Raw genomic sequence first — 25,363 nt, forward strand, 5'->3', positions numbered from 1 at the left:
CGAACGTATGAGCGCATGAACGCATGAACGCATACATCGACCTCCACTTGAATGATATGGTTATGGTCGCCGCGAATGTGGGAATGGGTCATTTGACATCATAGGTCTAGGTAATTCCACCGATGATGTCCCACTGTACATACATATGTGATCCAGGCGATATTCTGAGTCAATTTGTGACGAGGTCTATGATCAGGATGTCATTGTTTCTGCGACCCGTGCGACCGATTACAAACATAAGAACAAGAATAGGAAGGCCCCTTATTTCGTCTCATCCAACTGTATCCCGTCTGCCTTCGGCTTCTTATCCACCGGTTTTGAGAAGCCCATCATCACTTGATAGAAGACTTTTCTCGTCAACTTCCATAATCAAACAACCAGAATCAGAATCAGATTCAAGGCCAAAATCACTCGACATGTCGTCCGATCAAAGTCATTTTAAAGCTGAGAACCTGTTTACCTGTAAAGGACTTACGGCGGTTGTCACTGGTGAGAATGAATTATCTCTGTCGTCGTGAATTGAAGCGACACAATCACATCTCATCGGAGGAAGACAGGCCATATCGGAGCAGATCAGCCTATTCATCGTCGGCGCCTACTTGATAATCTGCTGACATGACTTGACTTGATTTTGTACAACTTGTGACGTTTAGGCGGAGGAACAGGTATCGGCCTGATGCAAGCTATCGCCCTCTCGCAGAACGGCGCCAAGGTATTCATAACCTCGCGAAACGAGGAGAAGCTTAAAGACGTAGCGGAGAAATACGGCAAGGGCTTGAGCAATGGTGGATCGATTGTCGCTGTTCAAGGAGATATCTCAAATAAGGAGGGGATTGTGAAGGTGGTTCAAGAGATTGAGGGGCAATCGAAAGATGGGATCAATGTTCTGTAAGTCTAATCCGATCGCAATTCAATCCCGAAATTCAATTCAGAGTAGAAATGCCGCCGTTCGAATCGACCCCTCCCGTACTCCATGCATGGATCCCGGCATTCCGATCGGATTACATTCACATAGTTTAATTGAAATGTGTCTGATGTGCGTTGTACTTTATTGTTGTACTGATTTTAATGTGATATGTTGATACTTAGCTTCAACAACGCGGGTATTGCCGGTGAAGGCTCAAGAGAAGGCTGGGAAGATGTGAATGCCGAAGATCCAAAAGCGTACTCTGAACAGTTGCTCAAGTCGGAGTTCAAGGAATGGGACGATATCTTACATACCAACGTTGCCGGGCAATATGTAAGTCTCACAACACTTCTTCCGTGTTAGCTCGATCCTCATGGTTTAGGCTTCATGCTGACTTTCAAGAATGTATTGTATTCTACTGTATTTTACTGTAGTTCACTGCAGCTGCATTCATCCCATTGTTGGCGGCCGGTGCGAAATCCACCAAAGGATACGCCTCTCAAATTGTCAACGTCTCGTCCATCTCGGGACTGATGAAGGGCTCTTCGAGCGGTCAATTCGCTTATGCTTCTTCGAAAGCTGCCTTGGTCCAATTATCTAAAGTCATGGCTAGAGAATTCTTGCCTCTGAAAATCAGAGTTAACCAAATTGCCGTATGTCCATTCTATTCCCCCTTCCCCCCTCCCCCCTCCTCGCCTGATCCGTCTTGAGGGGAGCGAAGCTGATGTATGGGATATTTGTTTGAATCTGTGGTAGCCCGGTATCTTCCCTTCCGAGATGACTGCCGGGGACTCTGATTCGACGACGCACAAATCGGATTTGTCAGATACAGGCAAGGGCAAGGGATTACCATCGGGCAGACCGGGTAAAGAGGAGGATATGGCGGCTGCGACGCTGTATCTGGCGAGTTACGCTGGTGTTTTGTAAGTCTTGCTTTCCTCCTTCGATCATCACAATACAGTATACGACTTGCATTGTAAAGGATTATTGATCGAAGAAAGCTGATCGATTTGTTCTGCTCAACAGCGTCAATGGGCAGTTCATCGCTCCTGACGGAGGTGCCACTGTAGCCACCCCTTCGTCTATCTAGTTCGGACCGTGAATTATCTGGATTTGGGGTCAGTCGATCAATGTAGCCTTGTATGCGGTACTGTACTGAGGCATCCAATCATGCAGAGATATGTAGTTATACGTTTGTTTTGAGATATTCAGATATTCAAGGAAGCCAGAGGATACTTGTCCAGTGGTCATCGGTCCTTCGGCCCCCGGTAATGACGGGGATTGACCAGTATAGTAATGCATCGGTGGACAACTGCGAGTCAACAATCCCCATGTAGTGCTCCGAATTATCCGGACCTCCCAGATTAGTGGGAATCACATGAGCTTCTGGTGGCGATGTGCCAAAGCTTGACCTGAACTAAAATCCGTGCACCATCGTTGAATTGCCTGAGCGGAGGGGAGAGGCAAGTATGCTGGTGTGACGAGAGATGCCGCGAAGTGGAGGAGTGAGTATGGCGATAGGCACAACAGGGTAAACAAGAAGGCTAGAAGGCTAGAGACAGCAAGTCGGTTAGTGCGCATCCATTTTAACCGGACCCAGAGAGATTGTGATTTAGATTTCCAGGAAAAACGGGAATTGGACTCGCCTCCATTGATCCCATTCATTCATACCATACATTCATTTACTCACTCAAGAAAGTGACCTACTATCATTACACCATACCATCTTGCATACGCATCGTTGCAGGACGACATTCGCTTCTACTTTGTGTATATCTCGTTGATAACTCCAACCTACTCTCACTCCAGTCCAAGTGGGGGCGATCGGATTACTCGCATAGTAGCCATCATTCCCTTATTCGGCTTAATTTCGACAAGAATCAATCAATCAATCGATCAATTAACAGAAACGTATATAATCAATCCATCAGCACGCCTTTGTCATCAGCTCAATAGGTCTAAACTCGATCAGAAGTAATCACCGATCTACATCAGAAATATTGCCTTGTATATCTTGAATCACTACTACTTCTCTCGGTAGCTAAGCCACTTACCCTTCAAGATGGTAGGATTTGTAGCATGGCCCGAAACTCTCAATTTAGATAGACAGAGTGAAGTGAGTATTCCCGACCATTTCTTTTACTAGCATCAATGTAGGGCTTATGAATGACATGACAGCCTGTACCTGGTACAAGAACTCCGGGTCAAACTGGTAAGAATCTACAGATTACATACTGGGTAGACTTGCATGACTGACCTTGCGCCACTACTTATCAGACGTCTATCGATGTGGTCAGTCTTTGTCCCGTCAAACATCTCAACCGATAGTCAGATAATGGAGCTGACGAGAGTATTCCTTCGTTCAGCTATCTGGGACAAGAAATGGTGGGAGACTCTCCCTGATGAGCCTACAACCCTTTTCGAGCTGTTCGAACAATGTAAGCCGTTTTCCCTTACTTGACGATTTACTAACAAGATCGCTCATGCGGATGCGTCTAGCCGTTGTGAGGCATCCAAATAGGGCATTATTTCTCCGTCGAGCCGTAGTACCGTCCACGCCTGCAGCACCAGCTTCTTCCACAACCACTGATCCCGCTGAACCCGTATATTCGCGCACGTTGATCCCAACATCTTACGGGACCGTTCAGACCCGTCGATCGAATATAGGATCGGCGTTGCTGGCTTTAGAAAGAGAAGGTAGACTGAGATCGTCCGTGGGAAACAATGGAGTCAGTCCACCAGAAATTACTCATCCCGGTATACCGCATTACGGTAATTCCAATCGACACAAGGGAGGAAGTAGACGAGGATGGGCTGTTGGAGTATGGTCGAAGAACAGGGAAGAATGGCAAGTTGTCGATTTCGCTTGTCAGGCATATGGATTGGTGGGAGTCAGCCTGTATGAGACGCTTGGTCCGGATGTGGCTCAATACATGTAAGTGTCTACCATCCCTTTAGTCTCCTTGTGCATCGCACAGACCTTTTGTACAGGAGAATATGCACTAATGACCCTATGAGATAGTACGAACCACTGTCCATTACCCATCATCTTCGCTTCCACAAATCACCTACCATCTCTGCTCAAGATCGCACCGCATTGCCCATCGCTGAAAGTCATCGTGTCGATGGATCCGCTTCCCTATGCGGAGCGAAAACTCCTCACGGAATGGGCAGCAAGCTTGAACATCGAGCTATTGGTCATGGATGAACTTGAAAAATATGGCGCCACAGATGGAATTTACCTTGAACCCGGACCCGTCAAGGGTGTCGCGGGTGATTTGGATCTTGATAGGGAAAGAGTCGTAACCGTCAGCTACACTAGTGGGACAACCGGTGAGCGACCAATCTGTGTTGCAGTGAGAAAGACTTTCATGTGCTAACTTGCTGAATCGCCTCGACCGTAGGTGATCCAAAGGGAGTCGTGTTGACCAACAAAAACATCACATACGCCATCAGATCCAATATATTGGGTACAAACGAGGATCTGCAAGGTGGTGACGAATGGAGATACATCTCATACCTCCCTCTTAGTCACATGTAAGTGCTCTTACTGCGATAATAACGGAAATCAATGCTGATGTCATCAATAATGGTAGTTTCGAGGTATGTGACAATGATAAGTGCAAAATGAGTATGCACTGATCACACGATGCAGCGATACCTTCAATTGGTGGCTGTCTATGGAGACGGAACGATCGCATTCACCAGCGGTGATGTGACAAAGCTTCTTGAGGACGCGCAGATCATTCAACCGAAATTCATGGCTGGCGTGCCTCGAGTATGGAACAGGTAAGTGACCCGGGTCGGCGTCTGGATTCAGTGAGAATAATCGCAATTATCTGATCGTGCCTTGGTGATCTGCATAGAATCCATGCGGCCATTCAAACCCAGATTGATGCAGGCGGTCTTAAGGGCGCCTTACTGCGACGAGCAGTAGATGCGAAATTGGCCAATTGGCGAGAGACAGGAAGCGTTACTCATCCATTATGGGATGCTTTAGTTTTCCGAAAGGTTAGTCTGTCTTCCCGACCGATCATTGCCAGGTCTCGCTAAAACGTGACATCTCTCTTAGATCAAGGCTCTTCTGGGTGGCCAATTGGTCTATATCTGCTCCGGTGCCGCACCCCTCACCTCGAATGTCCATGAGATGCTGAAGATATGCTTCGGGTGCGAAGTGATCCAAGGAGTGAGTGTTCCCTCACCGCAAACTGGACTGTCTGCAGTCGGCGATCCATCACATGACTAATGTACGGCTTTGTCTCATCAGTACGGTCTTACCGAAGTGAGTTATCTTTGCTGGCATTGTCTCGCCGCATGCAAACTGATCACCATTTTACAAAACCAGTCCGTCGGGACCTGTACCAAAGGGTAAGTGTCCATGATCCTTTGGCCTGCTGCAAAAGGACGTCATAGTCTAATCATACGGCGTTGTTTAGTATCGGTCGAGACACGCGAGCAGTCGGAACCATCGGGTTTATCCAGACTTGCAATGATATGAAGTTTGTCGATCAGGCTGAAATGGGCGTGAGTACATGTCTCGATGAGCATGCTTTGTGCATCTAAATGATCCGTTCTCGACACCGATTTCATCACAGTACACAAGCAATGATAAGCCAAATCCTCGCGGAGAGTGAGCCAGCCGAGTTTTTCCATCGTTCGTGCTGCATGGCTGACCGAATGTCCACAGAATCTGCCTCAAAGGGCATAATATCACACCTGGATATCTGCACAACCCGAAAGCCACTGCGGATAGTATAGATAAAGACGGGTGGTTCCATACCGGAGAGTCAGTTGGCCAAGCACAATTGGGCAGTTAAGCCTGTATTCAAGTGCGAAAGCTGATGTCATTGTGGTTGTTCAGTATTGGCGAGATCACCCCTCAAGGTCTTGTGAAAATCATTGACAGGGTGAAGAACGTAGTCAAGCTGAGTCAAGGGTATGTCCTCTCAACAGGGAACTGAACTCTTCGTCATCGATCGTACGTTACAAAAGACGCTAACGATCATCGTTCTGCGTGATTTGTAGAGAATACGTTGCTCTTGAGAAACTCGAATCGCTCTACGCCTTAGATCCGCTATTCGCCTCCTTGCTCGTACATGGAGATTCGACCCGATCAAGTCTGGTGGCCCTCGCTGTATTGGACCCAATTCAGACCGCCTCCTTCTGTTCTTCGGCTCTGGGAAAACATCTCAAGCCTGAGGATATTCGAGCGATGGAGGAAGTGGTCAGCGATAGAAAGGTTAGGAAGTTGATCTTGAAGCGGTTGGCAAAGATTGCTAAACAGAACAAACTGAACGGGTGTGTTTTCCTCCTTCCTTCGTGTAATAGCAGTCTCCCTCTTCACTGGATCCCCTTCACTTCATACAATTGCTTGAAAGCTAATTCTCAACTTGGTGATCGACGCAGCTTCGAGATGATCAAAGGTGTACATCTCACCCTCCAGCCATTCCCTGACCAAGTGATGACACCCACCTTGAAGATCAAGCGGTAAGTCAGATGAGGTGTCCACGATTCTCCCGATGCCACCAATGTCAAGCGCTGATGTGATACCTCCTTTTGGGTCGGCTCGATAGTAACGTCGCTGCGAAGACGTTCAGCAAGGAAATTGAGGATGCGTACAACGAAGCCGAGGAGAAGGGAGATGCGGAAGGTGCAGGTGCGGGATCAGATGCGAGATCTAAATTATAGGATTCGTATATGTGGGAATGATCTGAAATTTATCTGTCTGTATATGTAATTTGATAATTGGCGAAGTTTGAAAACAACACAGTACGAAGTATGGATGTACAATATGCTCTATGTTCGCGTGTCTTGTAGCATGTGATTGTGTACGCTTGAGAGGGAGAAAGAGGTCTGACTGAGCTCTGCAGGTCACACGGTGTCCGGTGCAGCCTTGTGCAGAGGTTCCGCGCCCAATTCATTTCGTCTCGATTCATTCCACTCCCGACTAGACTCTAAGCTACAACACTCCTGTTCCTTGACGTACATTCCATATCCCTATTTCCTGCGATCAGTCAAAAATGACTGTCTACTACCATAGAAAGATGCCCGGCTGGTATGTTGATCGTTGATCGTCAATTGACACCCGATACTCGACACTCGATAGTTGACACGGCTTGTTACAATTTCGATTTCATCTCTTCGAAGATCTTGGTGATTTCATCTTTCGAGAGCTATGTGGATGCACGTAGACGGAGGGGATCGGGAGCAAAGGGTTTTGAGAGGTCAAATCAGCACAGGTTTAGGTATCATTGCGTGATGGCGCATGGTGCGTGGATGACCGAAGATTGGTGGATTGGTGGGACTTACATCTTTTTGAGCTGTAAGAGACGAGCAATTGAATTAACATGAGATCAGTAAATGTGCTTCAGGTGTCCTTGATTTATTTTCCGCTCGATTTCGAAAACGAGGACGAGATCAAGTACAGAGGGGCTAAAAATAACATTGAGTCGAGTTGAGTTGGAACGATGTGGGAAGCCAAAAGTGAAGACCCTCAACCCCAGTGTGACGATGATGGGATGAACAATGCTAGAGGTACAAGAAGAAACAGAAGAACAACAAACGGATGGAAGATGAGCAGACTCACTAGGCCAACCGATTACTAAACCCTCGTCGTCCCCTCGCTCGGCGTATTTGGGGATGACGTGGAAATGGACGTGGTCGACAACTTGATGAGCTGGTCGACCGTTGTTCTGCGTGTAACATGGAAAGGATTATCAGGATTTCGCTACGGCAGATGTTTCACTCTTTCCCTGATGAAAAGTTGAGGTGGGACGAACTGAGCGTGACTTTGAATGAAGGATAGGGATGAATTCGGGGCCAGGAAATGACTCACCTGGAGGATGTTATAATTCTCGGCCCCCTACAAGATCAAGTATAACCAAAAGATCAGCACGATGTGACCATGCCTTTGTCCTAGTCCCAGTCCAGTCTGATGTGTCGCAAGTTCATGCTATCTGAGTGCATATACGAAGTAATAAGGAGAGAAACAATGACTCGGAAACAAGCACTCACAGAAGCGATAGCTAACTTCTTCAAGGCAGGTATAATGTCTTTCGTCTGATCATCCGGAAGATCGTTCAACTTGGCTGCGTGGTCTGTGGATTGCAAAAGAATGGTGAATCCGTCAGCTCCTCAGCGGGCATGGTACATGGTTACGAAAGAAAGCAAGTCGAATGACACGATCTCACTCTTCTCGAGCCGGAGGGCTAAGGAGTATCGGATTGCGCACACTCAGCTCGACTCAACTCACACTTGGGAATGACCAAACAATGTCCTCTGGCAATAGGTCCGATATCCATAAATGCAAAGATGGTATCGGTTTCAAGTAATTTCATTCTACGTCGTTGACCCGCCGCCCCCGCTCATCATCGTCAATATCTGTATGATTTTCCATACTTTGGGAGAAAGAAACACTTGCGAGGGGATTTCACCTGAGTAGATACGGCTATTGTCAGCACTGGATTATCACATCTTGACAGTACACACCGCCTGGGAACCAGCGGGTTTCACTCACCCTTGACTATCTTGCAGAAGATACACGATGCGAGCGAGGTCATGCTGGCTGTGTTGACTATGACTTTTCAGTCTGAGTGTCTTTCTGAATCGAAGTCTGCAAGCTCATCAAGGCGAGATCAAGACGAATATGGCTGCATGCACCAGGAAGCGTCTCCGGCTCGAGCACCACATTCCATCCGAGCTGAGCTTTACGAGTGATTCATGATTCTTGCGGGGACCCATTGGACTTATCGAAATAATCCCACATCATGCAACTTGCTTCGGCCTAAATGTATCGGCTTCATCGGCCGACGTGCGAAGTGGAGAACGTCCACCGTCTCATAACAAGTCATAGATAACCATAACACCAGTACCAGCGTTCGTCTCGAGGGCTGTATGATGTATCGATGTATCACTGACGAGTCAGATCATTTGTATTACTTTCGGTCGAAATTTGAGGGCAGTCGACTCACTCTGCTTGGGAATTCAGAGTGCGGAAAAGAACATATATCTGCTGACCCTCACCGATTCAAATCGATTGTGAGCCCCCGCTATATCTCTTGTGCGAGGAAGAATCCTCACCCATCGAAATCAAAACCAGCTTGACACCATGTCTTACTCATCCAATCTGACAAATCACAATCCCTCAAAATACCAGACCAACGCGTCTTTCGTTTATTCCGCTGCCAATTCGTCGCCTGTACTAGACTTACTAGACGCTCAGCCGGGAGAGAAGATCATCGATCTAGGATGCGGGACTGGTCAATTGACTATCCAATTGCAGGGGATAGTATGTGTAGGTGAAGGTGGAGAGGTAGTGGGTGTAGATAGTAATGAAAGTATGGTGAGCGTGTCCTATCATAATTGCACATTCGTTGTGTTAGATTTTCCACTTCATATTCAAACTCAATGGATCAATCTGTGTCTAAATGGCTAAATGTCTGAATGTCTAAATAGCTCGAATCGGCTCGACAGTCTCTCAAACAAGCATCCTCACACCGCATCAAATTCATCCAAGCTGATATCCAGAATTTCCCATCTTTCGCCTCGAAACACCCAGAGCTTGAAGGGCACTTCGATAAAGTATTTACCTCGGCCACTTTACATTGGTGTAAATCTAATCCAGGCGGAGTGGTCGAGCTGGTTAAATGGTTATTAAAGCCTGGAGGCAAGTTCGCCTTTGAGTTTGGGGGATTCGGTAACGTGTAAGTACCGAACCTGACCTTGCATCGATTCACACACCTTTCACTCATGACATGCATGAGAAAACTTTGTGTCAAGATGTGATTGTCTAACATAACTGATATTGCATCTGACCACGACGCACGTAGAGTCGGTATCAGAGCAGCATTACACCAATCCCTCAAATCACGGGGTATGAACCCCATCCCTCTGGATCCATGGTATTTCCCCACTGACAAACAATACCAAAAGGTGAGTCTCGAGTACAGTACAGTACCTGCCTGCACTTCATGTCTTTTCTCAATGCCTCATGATCATCCTCTTCTATGAATACGCCGAATACTTCTCTCAGCATCATCAGTCTCAGCCCCAGGCCCAAGCAAAAAAGGGCGCCCAAATGAAATCACGCTGACATCGATCTCAACGTTGAACACACGCAGCTCCTCGACTCCAAGGGCTTTACAACAGATGCAGAATGCATCAAGCTCGTTCCCCGTCCTACACCCCTTCCAACTAATTTGAAAGGATGGTTAGAGACCTTCGCCCGAAATTCATTCCTCTCAACTCTATCAGACGAAGATGCCCAGTCTGTATTGGACGAAGTGGTGCAGATCTGTAGAGTCGATAATTATTGGTCGGACGCTCATCCTGGATCAGGTATCAATCCTCGATCGGACTCGGAAAGCAATGACAAGGACAAGGACAAGGACAAGGGAGATATGCGCGAAGGATGGGAGGTCATGTATGTCCGACTGAGAGGAATAGCCATTAAACCTCAGTAGACTCATCAGAGCTTGACGTCGACATGACGAATCCCGAAGTCGTGAAGATCAATGGTACTACTCAGATACACAATACACAGAAAGATATCATCGGATGCATTCATTCCTTTTTTAGATGATTTCGATAGTTTTCTGGCCCCCTTGCCTTTCCTTTCCGTACGTTTTGGTTCAATTATAATGGATGTTTTCTTTATCCTCCTCCTCCTGCCTTTCCGTGCGCAAGCCATCCATATTCCCAGACAATACCTCATCCAGCCTTCCACTTGATATATCTATCTTCCACTTGTCATACTCTTCTTGTGCGCGTCCTGCCCCTCCCTTCGTCTTCGCCCTCGCAGTTTACGATCTAACTTTTTCCTCAGGCACGCACCGGAAGTTGTCATGGGCATCCCGGTTATTTGTGAGCCTCAGCGACGTTCTTATGGTCGCCTTCTCTTGATCCGCTTTCTTCCTCTTCGCTAGCGGTTCGTTGATTGTGTTCGACGGAAGGTAAGATATCCGTATTAGCGAGAGAGATTTTGGATCCTCCATCGAAGGCCAAAGCAATTTCTTCGAGAGTGTATCCTTTGGTCTCAACCATGACTACGAATTCGTCACCCCATCAGCGTCAATCCCCTCGATGTCGACCATGGAGGCGTAACTTACAGAAGTAGACCAGGACGAATTCAATGATTACTAAAGGCATGTATACCGCGTAATACTTGTATCCTATTGAACATTCACACAAGATCACTCAGTCAACCTGTATTCATCGTCATAGTGTAGGAGACATCGAACTCACCGATAGCTTCCAAGGCGATGGCATCAACCCAAGACACATATGCAGTCTGAAGTTGATAGACCGTGTTCCAAACTAACATGCCCTTGGATCTCATCGAAAACGTCTGGATCTCAGAGGCGTAAGAGTAGATAACGGGACAAGCAAAGTTGAAGAATCCCTGGAAGATCCAGACAAGCGATACAGTAGCTATTCCTGCGCTGGTATTGGTCTCGCCCGTATTGGCATATACACCACTATTTACATTTGCAAGCGCTTCTCGTAAGCACAACGTGCATAACCACACGAGCCCAGGCCAGGGGCAACGACTTGCGCGAAAGAGGAAACAAGGGAGTGATGACTTACCCGGAGGCACATAATCCGACCAAGCAGAAAAGAAGGAAAGGCCAAGTCCAAAGAACGATTTTTCTCCTTCCTACAAATTTGCCGGACCACACCGCGGCGATTTGGCAGAACCAAGTGAATCCGTTAAGACCAGCAGCGATACCGGTTTGGCTGGTGGCATCGGTGATTCCAACTTGATCAAAGACGATCGTGTAGTAATTGTACAAGATGGACGCTCCGGACATGTTGAATAAGCAGGGCATGAGACAGGCGAGACCGAGTCGATGGAGGTTGGATCGATCTTTGAGGATCGTCTTCCATTTCTCAGCTTTGGCTTCTCGTTCTTTGACGATAGCAGCTTTCATCTCTTCAAATTCGAATAAGACCAAAGGATCCTCTCGATTGCCGTTACCGTGGTATTCAACCATGAAATCGAACGCCTCGTCCTCTCGGCCGTTGGCGAATAACCACCTGGGAGTTTCGGGCACGAATTGGACGGCAATGAGGATGTAGATTGCAAAAGCGACTTGGATGATATAGGGGATTCGCCATGACCAAGAAGAAGTCGAGGAGATGTAGCCTACACATCCGAAGATGACCCATCCTTCGATGAAGAGACCGAGGATGTACCATGAGTTCTGTGATCTGCGTCAGCGAGGACCTCCACGAGGACGAGAAGAGGGTTATGGCTATGAGAGGACTTACCCAGGAATGGGCGACAGTGGATCGAGATCTGGGATGACTGATTTCTTGCACGACGATCAGACTCGTCATGAGGAACGAAGTCAGACCGAAACCAATGATAACTCGACCGACGCAGAAGACTAGCACGCAGATCTCAATCAGAACCACTGCCTACTACTGGGGAGTAACGGGCGACACCGTTCACTCACGAGCATAACCATTGGCACCAGATACACCAGCGATACATCCGATGACCGAACCAATCAAAATGGTGTATCCGTAGACTATGCGGATTGGGCCCATTAGCTTCTGAACTCAAGTGTTTGGGATGACCGCACAGACAAGAGACGTGGGACAAACATACATCTGATACCCCATCGCCTTCCCCAAACCTCGTCGATGTAGGTGATGATCGGACCAACGGCCACACCAGAGAAGGAACCACAAGCGTTAAGAAGACCAAGTTTGACACCGTTGGGGTACCCGACGTCGGCTTGCCAGGCGTCAGAAGCCTGAAGACCGGAAATGAGGGATCCATCATCTGCGATACGAGGTTCGGTTAATCAGGTGAAGTGAGATAACGAGAAATAGGGGTTTGGGATGACATACATCCGTTGAGAAGCATTCCAATAGCCACGATACTCAGGAAACTATCGATCGATGGAAGTCAACTGATTGTCGAGTCTGATATGATAGAAAAATATGGACCTACAAGTTGAGCTTGAGTTTCCCTTTGTTCTCATACCAATTCAAATGGTCGCTCGCGTTCGGGCTATGTGATGGTCAACACATGAGCATTGGGAATCAAGCATAGCATAACAATCGTAATCCACAGGGGATACGGTTGGAGAGGATATCCAGGCCGAATGCGTTTACGTGGTCACTCACATATTTTGCCAATCCGGGGTGATCATCCTTTTCAGACCTGACGCAATCGTGAGCTCAAAACAGACGACACTCCTCAACGTAAAAAGCAACTAGCGACGCAGGCATTATCCTGATCCGCTAACGACGGTATGATCTCAGCTCGGCGTCAATCCCTCGTACAGCATCAGAGTAAGACCGTCTTCCCTTCATCCTAGGACGAAGTGTCGAACAGTTTTACCTTAGCTTTTTTGTGGAGGGAGACACGGCACCCGTGTTGCTTTTTTATCGGATAATCATCTTTGCACTCTATCTCTGTCTATAACAAGACGAGGACGAGATAAGAGCGTTTATCAATATCTGTTGAAGATGAATGATAAATGATATATCGATATGTCTTTGTATGTTGTCTCTTTTCTTGAGCTTGAGCTGGAGCTTGCTTGATCTTGAAGAGAGAACAACATTTCTTGATAGACTAGCAAGTTTGATTTCGATCCATTGATCAAACCCATCATTAAGGGCTTGATACCGCGTTTTCAGATTCAGAGGAATGATTGCTCATACTCCCCAGCCCCAACAGGGTTATTGGAAGAGCGACGAGTTGAAGACATTTTCGGATGTCTGCTTACTGACCTAGCTTTGTCGCTTGAGAGATGTAAAGTAGTGTGAATTATGTATGAGAACGGGGGGGATATGTACGAGGAAAGATAAAAGTCGATCGAGGGTAGCGGTTTATATATGCAAGCGAAGAAAGAAGAAAGATCCGATTGGTCTGACTTTTTATTCGATGTTCCCACCCACCGGACAGCGAGGTGGAAAATTGCATAATGACGGATCTCCGTTAAACTCCACTCCTACGCACATAAATGCGGGAATTCGAAATAATAAATCCACCACTTCTTGTGAGGCAGCCAAGAACAAGCAAGCATATGTTTCCAAATGTGTTGCTATGAGAGTTGAATAATTCGTGCCATCATGCATGAGGAGGACATCCGTAGTAGTCGATTGGGGAGAAGCTTACTTATCGCCGGACCCCGGAATGATTTGATCATCAGGTAGTTTCGCTCACAGGAGGAGACGCAGATCTGTGTCCTAAAATACGTGCATTCGTCTGGCGTACAACTATAATGCCATATTGCCTGTGGTTCTCCCTTCTTCTACAGTCTATCTCCGACTTGATTGCAGTCCCATACACTAATACGGGCTGTATAAAGCTCCTTACAGCTGGACTAAGCTTAACGAGGAAGGCAGAATCATACACGCCCGAAAGATTTCGCCATGTTGACCGTACTGCTTTGCTGACATCCCTCGAGGAAGATGTCACATCACTTCGACTCATGGCTCCCTTCACAACTTCTTGTTGCTTGTGTGTCGGCTTTCCTTGGCAAGTCAGCGATCAGACTGACTCATGAAAGCTGCTGTTGCCTGCGGATAAGCTGATGATGCGGCCGTTGCCAAGTAATCCCGTGCCGAATATTCAGGGTCAGCCTGGTGCCTGTGTGGACCAACCGGTCGGAGCTTTGTCCCATATCCCTATCAATCAGTGATTCAGCCAAAAATAACAGCAGCATGACAATTGCAACTCAGCTCGGCACACTCACAAGACGACAATAGTTCGTCTGCCCAAAAAGCAGTACATAGAGAGCCTTTTAACGGGAAACGGGAATACTCGAGTCCCAAGAATCACTGAAGCTCACCAACGGCGGCCTTGCTTGAATGGTGGATGGGTCAGACCGACTAGACCAAATGGACATCGACAAATCGCTCGCTCCTCCTCCACCTAGGCCCAAACGAACCATCAAGCAATGTCTCTGCGTATCCTGTATACTCATCGCAGCAGCTATCGGAGTAGTAATCACCTTCTTCGTCGTGAAGTTCACCAGATCGACCATTGAGTCCGTACGAGATCCGCATAAAGCCTTGGTCTACAACGGGACGATCACCCCGGACTTGACTTCTAGTACAGTGGTTAGACCGTTGATAGACGGAGAAACCCGATTCGATGTCCTGTTCACGGTCTATGCGAGGATACCCAACGACGACGTATCGGAGGACAAGCAGAGGCAGGAATATAGCGACGAAAGGAATTATAGTCCCGAAGAATATACGGGAAGAGAGATATCGTTGTCTTCCAAGACGGGTAGATCCCCCGTGGAAATTAGGTATATGCCCTCGGAGAAGATCGTCTATCAGGGTGTGGTAATGGAAGATCTGACGTTGGATCATCGCGATGTCGAGACGAAGGTGAACTTCAATTTGCCTTTGAAGAGATTGTAAGTACAGATTTCCTGCCCCTAAATGCTGGTCGGGCGATTGTAAATTGCTTCTACAACGGTCATCTTTCTTTCCCAACCCCCGCATCTGGCATGGGACGATCTCTTTCCTTCCTGACTTCGACAGTATTTTTCCTTCCTGTTCACTCAACCTGCATCTTCTTGGTAGTCATGTAGGACGATAGCTGATATTCAATACAGCTATGATCATTACCTATATGCACCCGACGTCAGAGGAGCGATCGCCCTTATACCCCGTCCACCCAGTAAATTAGACAGATTGGAAGATTACACCCATTGGAAACCTGAGGATGTCGAGTTCCCCTTCCGCATCAATCCTGAGTGAGTTTTCCTACTTGACATACTAGGCACACTTCGGAGTGTATCGGTCCGTTCGTCTTACTAATTCCTCATTCTTTTCGTAGGTATATCGCTTCTTCGTCACTTGGCGGCACATATCAGGACGAGGACACCAAGCGATGGGCTGCTCTAGAACATATCTCCCACGCATTCCCTCTGATCGAATTTCACACTCACGACGATCCGTGCAAGAACTCGACTAATAATGAACAGGACAACACCAACGAGGAGGTTGAGGATGATCTGTATGCGAGCATACAAGACGACGAGGAGAAGAGCAAGCACAACGTGACCGGGTCTGATCCTGTAGCTGTTCCAGTACAGGAGGATAGTCAAAAGTCTGGAAACGTCACTGGACGGGCTATCGCGCCTGGGAGTCAGCCTTACTTGATATCTAGGTGAGTCGTTGGGCTACTTCATTCACTCCTTCGACCGATGCTTGATACGAGATAGCTGCTAATTTGGGACGGTACGTGGTACTTGGACTCGCAGGGCGCACGTATACATCATCAATGAAACGCGGTTGTTCGAGCGGAAAGCGTACGATAAAGCCCACAAAGATCTTCGTAAGAATGCTGTGAGTCGTGGTCATCCACTCAATCGATAGGCTGATGTTTCACATTCAATCGGTCCGATGGAGATTGACGCTGATAAGTGTCATTGTCCACAATCGCAGTGCGGGAAGGGGTTTTCAGGTGGTCTAGCCTCGCGTTTCCTTTGTTCTCGAACATACGAATCGAACGGTCATTGGGACAACCGATTCGTGCTTCGTCCGCAAGAGGGCAAGAAGAGTAAAGAGCTGGCTTATAGTCCTTATCTCGGTCATCTGACTCATGCCGCCGGTCCAAAGGTATGAGGACTCTCTCTAGACTTGACAATGAATCTCTCCGATGACTTCACTTAATGCTGATGAGCTGGGCTTGTTAGGATGTCCGCCCTTTACCTGTGACTCGAAACAATTGCTCCGACTCTACAAAACCCGATCCAGAATCGATACCCGTCAACTTCACTCTGCGTTTCTCCTCACTCACGCCGGCCCGGGTCAACTTGCTGAACAACTTCGTGGGATCCCATCGCTCAGCGCACAACGCTACGGAGTGGGAGCTCGCTCATAAACATAATGAATGGGAACAAGCCAACGGGGTCTTCGGCTCCCGAACTCCAGGTACCCACCCAAAAACTAGACTGTTCTTGACTACCATCAAAACCCTGCTGGCGTTTCCTGTTATCATCTTAGAATTGATATACTGGTATACCCGCCAAACCACGACGGGCATCAATCATTATGGAGTTTATACCCAGGCAACGGGGATACTCGCAGCAGCGGCCATCGGGCTGTACAGCGCTTGGGAGCAGGACGATAATGAGAGTTGGGGTGATACGTTGTTGTTGATTCTTTTCGTGTTGTTCGAAATCACCCCTGCGATTCTTCAGTTGAGGACTGTACTTCCGTTCGAGGTCCAGCGGAATGGATGGTGGAGATTTACGGTGAGCAGATGGAGGTGGTCGCATTCGGAAAGAAATAGTATGAGGAGAGGGACAGGTGTTGATTATAGAATCTGGGTCGGGGTGAGTCTCCACTTCTGCCTTGAATGACAGACACACACCATCTAAATTGATTCCTTCCGTTTCGACTGATGTAATGACCACCTCGTTAACCACTGGACCCTCAGGTCTTCCTCGCCTTGTCAACCGTAATATACATTCCAACCCGGTACAAATTAACCCTCGTCAACCCATCCATCATACCTACTTTCTCAGACCACAACCCCAAACCATCCTTGATGGAAAAACCAATCATCTCATCGATGATCCACTCGATAGATCTGCTCGCCATGATAATCCAATTGGCGCACAACGAGCGTTCCAAGACCTTCGCAGGACATTATGCCCTGACGACGTACTTCATGTTCGCGTTTAGATGGCTGGAGTTGGTATATTACCTGCCGTTCGTAGTGGGCAAATACGATGTTCACATGGGGATAGCGTATATCACGGTGATCGAGATAGTGATTGAGGGAGTGATGATAAGGCAGGCTTGGTCACATCCAAAGATTGATCAGAAGGCCGAAGAGATGCAAGAATAGGTAGATAGAGATGGAGTTCCAGACTGATTCATAGCACATGGATGCGTGCCGTTCAGCTTCGCTCGCAGCAGATCTGCAAGCACACAGTTGAAACTGATTAGACGCTGCTTGCACCAAGGGCCCTTGGGTTCTACTCTTGTGACTGCACGAGATATGTTGCAGAGCGCAGCTACATCACACATTTGCCCTGCGACTATACCGAGTTTGTCTCAATCACTATCCGATTCAGATTTTGTGGACATGCATCGATCAGACCAAACGATCATTGGGATAACCTCCACATCCTATAATCTAGTGGGCAACGATCACCTCGGTATCTCTAAGCTCCTTAGCAGGACGACGGTAGAAGACCAGGAACACGATGAGCCAAATACTCGTCCAGCCTAACACAAAATACCAAGATATCCTGGTATTCCTCAGGTCGTTGTACGTGTCCGGGTAGACTGTCAGCAAGCCTGCCTGGATGGAGAGACCGATCGTCGATCCCACTTGCAATGCTGTCTGGGTGATTGCACCCGCCACTCCTGCTTCAGAAGGAGGTACCGCCATCATCGCACCGACACTATTATCGATAATAAGATCAAGTGCAAGACAGTCAGCTGACCAATCTTTTCTTGAACTTGGGTAACGCTCTGAAAGAAGTACCAGTGCGAAAAAGCGCTTACGTGATGCAGTTGAAGAACGTGTGCATGGCAGCGGGTCCAAGGATCGACCCGATGAATGTGAAGCTCCAATAATACCGCCCGGTGCGCGCCCCGCCCAAGATGAACAAGACGTATGCGATAATCCCCCCTAAAAGTCCCAAGCTGACGGGTATTCGAGCTCGCATGGAGATTCGTGGAAACGTCCTAGCAGGTGAGCACGAGACACCGTATTAGATGAGCTTGGTCCGCTCACGATTGCAAAGCTCAGAACGAGCCAGTGCACGCTACTCTGGTGCGGGGAAAGGGGGACCGCTGTACAACTTGTGCTGTATCTATGCTGTATCAAACTCACGTCAAGAATACGCTGGCGGCAAAAGCCGTGATCCCCTGGGGAAGCACCCTCAGAGCGGCGACGATGGGCTTCTCCCCGTGGACATGTATGTACGTCTCGGCGTGCGGTACGAACTCCATTGACCACCACGCATATCCTAATAACGCCATTCCTACCCAGAGCGTGAAATTTTGATATTTCCAAGTTTGGGTCGGTATCAGGGCGTAATCAGCTGGCAGTCTTCGCTCCCACACGATGAAGGCCGGATAAAGGACAAGCGATATGATGATCGGTACGTAGAATGCAGGCTGACCGAATCCGTGCGACGCGCCGAGAGTTAGACCCAATATCAGCAGTAGGGTGGCCAAAAGAATGCTTGATTCCACAGTATACAGTAGGTACAACGATTAGCTTTTCACATGAGCGTGATTGCCTGTATTCGGCATCTAAGCGGATCAAGTACTTACAGGAGGGCGCCAACGATATCCATTCTTTTCCATTTGGATTCAACATCGGCCGTCGTTTTCTTGGGTTCCGCAATCAGGAACCAGGAGAGAGCCGCTGCTGGCAAGCTGAAAATACAGCAAATTAGCCAAGCAGCATGGACAGCAGCCCGATGCAGTAGGGCGAGAACTCACATCAGGGCCGCTACAATGCGAAAATGCCAACGCCATCCGATCATCTGCCCGTGACCAGGAATCATCAGAACAGCGCCTCCCAGGATCAAGCCGCTGCAGTTCGCGATCGAGCCACTGATACCGTAAACGGCGAACGCAAAGCTGAGCTCCTCCTTCCTGAAGAGGGAAACTATCAAGCGGTACGATGACGGGATGAGGCATGCTCCACAGGTTCCACTGATGGCCCGTACGACATAGTAGGAGAAGGGCTCTGTCAGGAAAGATATAACGAGGTTGGTTACACCCAATCCGATGAAACCAAAGACGAAGACAGGTTTCGGTGAGTAAAGATCGGAGACCCGACCCCAGAACAGTAGGAACGCAGCGAATGTCACACCATATGAGGTCTAAGCTGAACACTGGTAAGTAGACTGAGGGGCAGGAGTTGAGTCACCTCGAGGACGAAAGCAGCTCACAATTATCCATGTTTGCTCCTCTACCGGGATCCCTAAATCTGTCGCTGTCGGCCCAACCATGATAAAGAAGACCGAAAAACCGATGACTAAAAATGGGGTTGGGCGTCGGGCGTCAGGGGTCGGGTTATCACGATGATACTGAGATTGATCCCAGCCAAAAGATCACGCTCACCGTCCATGAACATTCCCAGGGAGAATATTCCTAGTAACACCATTTTCCTCCCATGCGGCGTGTCGTATGCCAGACCATCGTGTTCTTGTGCCTTGCTCAGTGTGCAATCATTGGATCCGCTCGCAACGGACTCATTTTTCTCATTGTTGACGTCGATCGGGGAGAAGGTACTGGTGAGTTGCGAGTCCGTTGCCTTTGTGTCACCGGTCATGGTCATACACACCGGTATTGTTGAATCACTCATCAAGAACTGAAGCTAGCTGGGGGAAACACGAATACGAGTTGTTGAGGCCACTAGAAAATTTGTTTTCACCAGGGCGAATGAGGATCAGGTTATCCTTGACAACGGATTGAGTAGTCATATGATCAGTGCGTCCACGAGCGAAGCGATGCCATGACAGCCCAAGTCACTACATGATGAGAGAGACGTAGTGGCAGGCGGCTTTCACTTTCACCGCTGGCGGAAACCGTATTTCCGGCGATTCCCCACAACCTCCACTTTACACTAACAACTCTGAATTCCAGCAAATACAGTAACGGAAGTAGTTATCCCCTCGATAGATTAATCCCTATACACGAGTAATGCTTTAATCGAAAGGTAGTCCTAGAGACCGCGCTTCCCTCATCGTCTTCCGCTATCCGACCCGCTGTGGCCGCCTGTACAAGTCGCGCAAATGAGTACATCCCGACGAAATGTTTCCAAAGCTTGTGCCGCCTGTAGGACGCGGAAGTGCAGATGCGATGGGGCGGAGCCGACATGCGGTCGCTGTCAGCTGAAAGGCCTGGAATGTAACTATACACAAGTAAGGGATAATCGCCAATAGTCAGTGCCATTGTCGGGTCACGACGAAACTCATCAGCTGCGGATGCTAATAGCTCTATCAGTAATGCATCCCGGAAGAGGATCGAGGAATTAGAAAGCCAATTGCGCTTGATGCAGGAGGAATTGAGAGTTGCGAGAGATCATAGCAGAATCAGCTCACATGACGCCATCAGAGGCGAGGAGGAAAACACTTCCGCGACGGAACACAGTCCTAGCAGCACGGAGCTACCAGTCTATCATGCCGCGGAGAGTCTGCAATTGGACTGGAGTACGGGCAGCCTGGTTTTCATGAACCCTACCTCTATTCCTCGTATGGTCGAGAGCGCGCCGGACACACATGGTGCGTGATGCTTGATGCCCGGCGAAAGCTCGAAAGCTGAGTGTAAAGCTCATTTAGTATCGCATTGGCTGTCCTTCACCGGCTCACTCGGAAGCCTCAATGAATCCGCATCATCTCATATCGTCTCCACTCGTGAGGAGACGGAGGACCTCTTGGATCTCTATTTCACCTTCCTGAATGGGTACAATACATCGGTAGATGAGTCAACCTTCCGTCGCGATCTGGACCTATACACTCGGAATCCGCAGCGATCTTACCCAGCATATTCACCATGCTTGCACATGGGAATGCTTGCTGTCGCATCCCACATCTCCACCCCTGTGCATCCTCCGACGTCGCCAAACGAGAATGCAGGTACGAAAGGACTGTTTTTCCTCAGGAAAGCATTCGATTGTCTGGAGCATGAGATCGCAAACCCCAAGCCTGCAACAGTCACCGGCATCAACCTCATGTCTTGCTGTCTTGCTGATTTGGGACGAAGTTCTGTCGCTTGGGTATATGATGGTTAGTCCACCATATTTCCCACGATGCATTCGACACAGCTTACCGGCAAAGATTCCTCTCAGGGATTGCGGTTCGTTTGCTGCAAGATCTTGGATGTCACGTGGACCCTCGACAGATGATAGATCAAGGACTCATGACCGCGGAAACGTATGACCTTCGAGCGAATGCATTCTGGACCGCGTACGTCGAAGACAAGTATGTCCACCTCGCTCTCTGACATCTCCCATCCCAGTAATGTCACTTATAGTAGAAGTAGACTCGCTGCCCTGTACAATGGACGGATGCCAACCTTGATGGAAGGGGATTACAATTTGCCTCTGCCCAAGCCGTCGACAGGCTCAAGTGTTCCAGGACTAGCGGACCTTCAGGTAGCGTTTGTGTCGCTCTCGGACGTGTGTGCGGACATCATTAGGTCTCTTTACGGGTTTCAGTCTGCTGCTGCTTCAGATCCGAGTGTTGTCACGCGTATACAGCACAAGCTGCAAGCATGGTGAGTCCGCTTTCGCCGCTCAGGAACCAGCGATAGCGCTTGACGATGCGTTTGATCAGGTCCGGCATGTTGCCTGTATCTACTAGGCTACCGTGGGACGGCGGACCACGCCAAGCGAGTCCTCAAGTGCTGTGAGTAGAACGACCGTGGGTTTCGGCTGAACTGAGAAATGGACAGCGCTATACATGCTACATACAACACTTTATCCATCATCTTTCACAAATCCTTCCTACGACGACATTGTCTCAACTCAGAAGAAGGACGAACATGTTTTCAGACTGCCTTGAGTACTGTGAAACTGGCAAAAACCTTCGACTTGACCTATACTATCAACAAAGCCCCTGTAACAATGTCTCAGGTGAGAATTCCTTGTGTGTGGGTATTGTGTTAGGTGTTATGTTCGCTAATGCTTTCTGTACAGAATTTATACATTCCAGGAACCGTGTTGACTCTGATACTTGCGGATCTGTTCGATCAGCCCGACAAGGATGATGAGAAGCAGCAAGCGCAGAAAGCGTTAGATGACATAATCAGCCTGCTCAGCCGACTGTCAAATTCCTGGCGTTGCTCCTTGCAAGCTTTAGAGGCACTCAAGACTATGGGACACAACTATGCCATCAATAGGTTAACCAGTGCCGCGTTCGACCAAGACTTGGCGGGTTTGGAGATTGACCAGAGTTTCGATATCGATTCTGTATTGAACTTTGATTGGACTACTTTTCATTACTTGAGCGCTCCTCAGGAATCTAATCTAGGTGCAAATAACTTTCAGTGAGCGCCGATGGAGACCGACTTCCCCATTATTCGACTCGTTCGAGTTGTATGACAAATCTTGTTTTGATCACTTTGACCATCATGTCTGCACAGGAGAAATGTATTATCATGACTTTCTGCGGGTCTATCATACGTCGCAGGCCGAGCTCGACAGCCGAATTCGGGGGGCGTTAGCTTACAACCTAGTGCCAGGCAATCGATGGCAGTCGTCAGCTGCCGACTCCTCCCGCGCGGCGCCTGATTCGTGTGTTTGGCGGATCTGCGGAATTGGGTGTTCCTCGGAGACTATTCAGCCGATGATCGGAAATGTCATCTCCGCTCTGAGAAGGCGATTGCCGTGGCTTTGGAAGCCGAACGTTGTGGTTTTGTCTTTGTGATATAGCTAAATGAGCGCGCGGGAGGTGAAGCAGCATTGCTTCGCATCGCAGTCACAATCCCTCCTCAGTATTCGTGTTTGAATTATCGATCATGACACATGCGCAACAGATGCCTCCAACGCCTTCCCCCAGGGGTCACCCCCCTGCTCAAGCCTCTGACCGAGACCTGTACGGCAGGCTGATAGTATGTCGAGGTAGAGCTGGGATATCGCATGACGATTATATCCGACATTATCGAGAGGTGAGTCCTATGCTCCAGAGGCTTGTTCAATTTTGACTCTCTCTCTCGCAGGTTCATTATCCGTTGGCGATCCGTATGCCCAAGTTGCTACACTATGTTCAACTGCCTGTTGAATTTGTCGAGGGCGGCCTCAGTTCATGGGATAGCGTTTCCCTGTATGTGTACGAAACTGAGAACGAGTGAGCATGCTCCCTTAATAGCGCATGCCGAGCCCAAGCTGAATCTACCGCACGCCACAAAAGCTACCTCAAAGCCATGCAGAGCGAAGCTGCGATACCCCTGGAGAAAGATTCGGTGTATCTGATGTGAGTCACTTAGTATGAACCAACAGTACAATGCTCACTTGATGATCACCAAAACCTATAGGGACCAAGAGCAGATGCAAACGTTTATTGTGCGCGTATCTGAGCAGTTGTTGACAAATTTAGGTGGGGTAAGGTGGTCTGCGAATCCGTGAATACACCTGATACTATCACATCAGTGAGGTTCATGGACCACGAGGGACTGTCACGACGCTTATGTATTTTGTATATATCGGGACATCGATTCGTAGTTGATGATGGTGTCGACTCTCATGAACCATACACACACTCAGTCATTCAGAAGACTGTAGTTGCTATCCTGGATGAATAGAGTATGCAAGTGGTGCTTGCTCGTCAGATATATCGTAGCAATGAGCAGACAAGCTGTGGCCGACTGAGATGGCTAGCCAAGAACTTGACAACTGACATCAACGGGACGACGCCTGGGTGTGACGTAGTCGCGGATTTCCCGTTTCCGCGTGGGATATATTATTAAGGTAATTGCAGCAATGCGGAAATGAAGTTTCCGACTGCTGACCTGATCGAGCCGATATATATACACGATTTCTCTCAATCCAGATGCGATCTTTGAAACCTACAGCACGATTTATCACAGTACAGATCACCTCCATACAGCAAGCATCCAGCTGATCAAAAATGTCTCATCTTCAATGGTACGCTTACGAAGGAGTCGGCAAGCGGAACTTGGAGAGGAACGCCTACGCGCAAGCGGTCCGAGTTGGGGACAGGATTGAATGCTCCGGTCAAGGTGCGTTTTGGAACCTCTCAGAACAGTGCGTGGCTTTGAAGACTAACGACCCGGTGCTAGGTGGCTGGAATCCCGAAACAGGAGAGTTCAACCGGGAGATCAATGCCCAAATCGAACAGGCATTCAAGAATGTCGACCTAAATCTGAGAGATGCTGGAGGTAAAGGATGGGAGCAGGTCAGTCTCTTGTGCGAATATGGTTGAGAACCCTATAGAAGCTAATCTCTCATGGGGCACATAGGTGTTCAAAGTTGTCACCTACCACGTCCCATGCAACAACGAGGCCATTGAAGCGATATCTGCGGGTTTCCGAAAATGGTGCCCCAACCACAAACCTCTTTGGACTTGTATCGGAGTCACAAGACTCGGAGAAGATGACATGAGGGTTGAGATTGATGTTGTCGCCCATGATCCAAAATAATGATCAAGGTCTTTCGCGGACCAGATGTCTCAAAACGTAAATCAGTATCTATCAGTACTGTACCATACAAGGATCGATTCATGCATATGGGTCATGTCTTTTAGAAGGCCGCGACGCTTCACGTACACCTACTCAGCTCGGCAAATAGCATCATCTCCGAGATCGAATTGTTGACCGACAACCACTGATCGATCGAGCAAAGCAGAGCGACTGCTGAAGACTTTGCGCAATCAAAATTGCAAATGATTGACACAGGAGCACCGATGTAAAGTAAAATGGGCTGACACTGTCCTGACTGAACGTGCACTTTGGTCTAGCGTTACATTCTGTTTTCATTTGTATCGC

At 48.3% G+C, this 25,363-nt stretch overlaps 10 protein-coding genes across 10 annotated transcripts; 7 read left to right on the forward strand and 3 right to left on the reverse strand.

Moving 5' to 3' along the window:
* Positions 1 to 416: 416 nt before the first annotated feature.
* Positions 417 to 1,997, forward strand: I303_103207 (uncharacterized protein; the record flags this gene model as incomplete). The annotated part of the gene is made up of 6 exons (XM_018406555.1): positions 417 to 489; positions 654 to 888; positions 1,090 to 1,240; positions 1,342 to 1,560; positions 1,664 to 1,830; positions 1,934 to 1,997. 6 exons carry the CDS (start codon positions 417 to 419, stop codon positions 1,995 to 1,997), a joined length of 909 nt encoding a protein of 302 aa, XP_018265049.1.
* Positions 1,998 to 2,969: 972 nt separating this feature from the next.
* I303_103208 (uncharacterized protein) lies at positions 2,970 to 6,595 on the forward strand (the record flags this gene model as incomplete). The annotated part of the gene is made up of 20 exons (XM_065968714.1): positions 2,970 to 3,023; positions 3,086 to 3,119; positions 3,185 to 3,199; positions 3,274 to 3,345; positions 3,407 to 3,842; positions 3,930 to 4,240; positions 4,312 to 4,444; positions 4,504 to 4,510; positions 4,563 to 4,696; positions 4,774 to 4,918; positions 4,980 to 5,093; positions 5,175 to 5,189; positions 5,253 to 5,275; positions 5,344 to 5,431; positions 5,503 to 5,537; positions 5,595 to 5,693; positions 5,769 to 5,843; positions 5,933 to 6,205; positions 6,314 to 6,394; positions 6,481 to 6,595. 20 exons carry the CDS (start codon positions 2,970 to 2,972, stop codon positions 6,593 to 6,595), a joined length of 2,259 nt encoding a protein of 752 aa, XP_065824786.1.
* An 805-nt stretch (positions 6,596 to 7,400) lies between these two features.
* Positions 7,401 to 8,466, reverse strand: I303_103209 (uncharacterized protein; the record flags this gene model as incomplete). Its single annotated transcript, XM_018406557.2, has 7 exons — positions 7,401 to 7,435; positions 7,494 to 7,599; positions 7,743 to 7,769; positions 7,922 to 8,004; positions 8,160 to 8,245; positions 8,328 to 8,340; positions 8,424 to 8,466. 7 exons carry the CDS (start codon positions 8,464 to 8,466, stop codon positions 7,401 to 7,403), a joined length of 393 nt encoding a protein of 130 aa, XP_018265051.2.
* Positions 8,467 to 9,014: 548 nt separating this feature from the next.
* Positions 9,015 to 10,368, forward strand: I303_103210 (uncharacterized protein; the record flags this gene model as incomplete). Its single annotated transcript, XM_018406558.1, has 4 exons — positions 9,015 to 9,248; positions 9,362 to 9,609; positions 9,736 to 9,838; positions 10,027 to 10,368. 4 exons carry the CDS (start codon positions 9,015 to 9,017, stop codon positions 10,366 to 10,368), a joined length of 927 nt encoding a protein of 308 aa, XP_018265052.1.
* A 394-nt stretch (positions 10,369 to 10,762) lies between these two features.
* I303_103211 (uncharacterized protein) lies at positions 10,763 to 13,068 on the reverse strand (the record flags this gene model as incomplete). The annotated part of the gene is made up of 10 exons (XM_018406559.1): positions 10,763 to 10,950; positions 11,014 to 11,076; positions 11,150 to 11,382; positions 11,492 to 12,108; positions 12,176 to 12,294; positions 12,364 to 12,438; positions 12,519 to 12,695; positions 12,764 to 12,804; positions 12,867 to 12,926; positions 13,043 to 13,068. The coding sequence occupies 10 exons, from the start codon at positions 13,066 to 13,068 to the stop codon at positions 10,763 to 10,765; spliced, it is 1,599 nt and encodes a 532-aa protein (XP_018265053.1).
* Positions 13,069 to 14,764: 1,696 nt separating this feature from the next.
* I303_103212 (uncharacterized protein) lies at positions 14,765 to 17,738 on the forward strand (the record flags this gene model as incomplete). The annotated part of the gene is made up of 7 exons (XM_018406560.1): positions 14,765 to 15,291; positions 15,493 to 15,633; positions 15,717 to 16,049; positions 16,144 to 16,228; positions 16,328 to 16,501; positions 16,579 to 17,220; positions 17,325 to 17,738. 7 exons carry the CDS (start codon positions 14,765 to 14,767, stop codon positions 17,736 to 17,738), a joined length of 2,316 nt encoding a protein of 771 aa, XP_018265054.1.
* Positions 17,739 to 18,029: 291 nt separating this feature from the next.
* Positions 18,030 to 20,189, reverse strand: I303_103213 (uncharacterized protein; the record flags this gene model as incomplete). Its single annotated transcript, XM_018406561.1, has 7 exons — positions 18,030 to 18,300; positions 18,404 to 18,586; positions 18,735 to 19,088; positions 19,181 to 19,285; positions 19,352 to 19,737; positions 19,807 to 19,892; positions 19,979 to 20,189. 7 exons carry the CDS (start codon positions 20,187 to 20,189, stop codon positions 18,030 to 18,032), a joined length of 1,596 nt encoding a protein of 531 aa, XP_018265055.1.
* A 525-nt stretch (positions 20,190 to 20,714) lies between these two features.
* Positions 20,715 to 22,910, forward strand: I303_103214 (uncharacterized protein; the record flags this gene model as incomplete). The annotated part of the gene is made up of 8 exons (XM_065968715.1): positions 20,715 to 20,767; positions 20,855 to 21,141; positions 21,199 to 21,645; positions 21,708 to 21,825; positions 21,878 to 22,135; positions 22,195 to 22,266; positions 22,313 to 22,493; positions 22,557 to 22,910. The coding sequence occupies 8 exons, from the start codon at positions 20,715 to 20,717 to the stop codon at positions 22,908 to 22,910; spliced, it is 1,770 nt and encodes a 589-aa protein (XP_065824787.1).
* Positions 22,911 to 23,377: 467 nt separating this feature from the next.
* Positions 23,378 to 23,836, forward strand: I303_103215 (uncharacterized protein; the record flags this gene model as incomplete). Its single annotated transcript, XM_018406563.1, has 3 exons — positions 23,378 to 23,527; positions 23,579 to 23,706; positions 23,770 to 23,836. 3 exons carry the CDS (start codon positions 23,378 to 23,380, stop codon positions 23,834 to 23,836), a joined length of 345 nt encoding a protein of 114 aa, XP_018265057.1.
* Positions 23,837 to 24,486: 650 nt separating this feature from the next.
* I303_103216 (uncharacterized protein) lies at positions 24,487 to 25,018 on the forward strand (the record flags this gene model as incomplete). Its single annotated transcript, XM_018406564.1, has 3 exons — positions 24,487 to 24,598; positions 24,659 to 24,774; positions 24,839 to 25,018. 3 exons carry the CDS (start codon positions 24,487 to 24,489, stop codon positions 25,016 to 25,018), a joined length of 408 nt encoding a protein of 135 aa, XP_018265058.1.
* Between the last annotated feature and the right edge of the window lie 345 nt (positions 25,019 to 25,363).

This window comes from Kwoniella dejecticola, chromosome 3 (genome assembly GCF_000512565.2).
Source record: "Kwoniella dejecticola CBS 10117 chromosome 3, complete sequence".
NCBI lineage: Eukaryota > Fungi > Basidiomycota > Tremellomycetes > Tremellales > Cryptococcaceae > Kwoniella > Kwoniella dejecticola.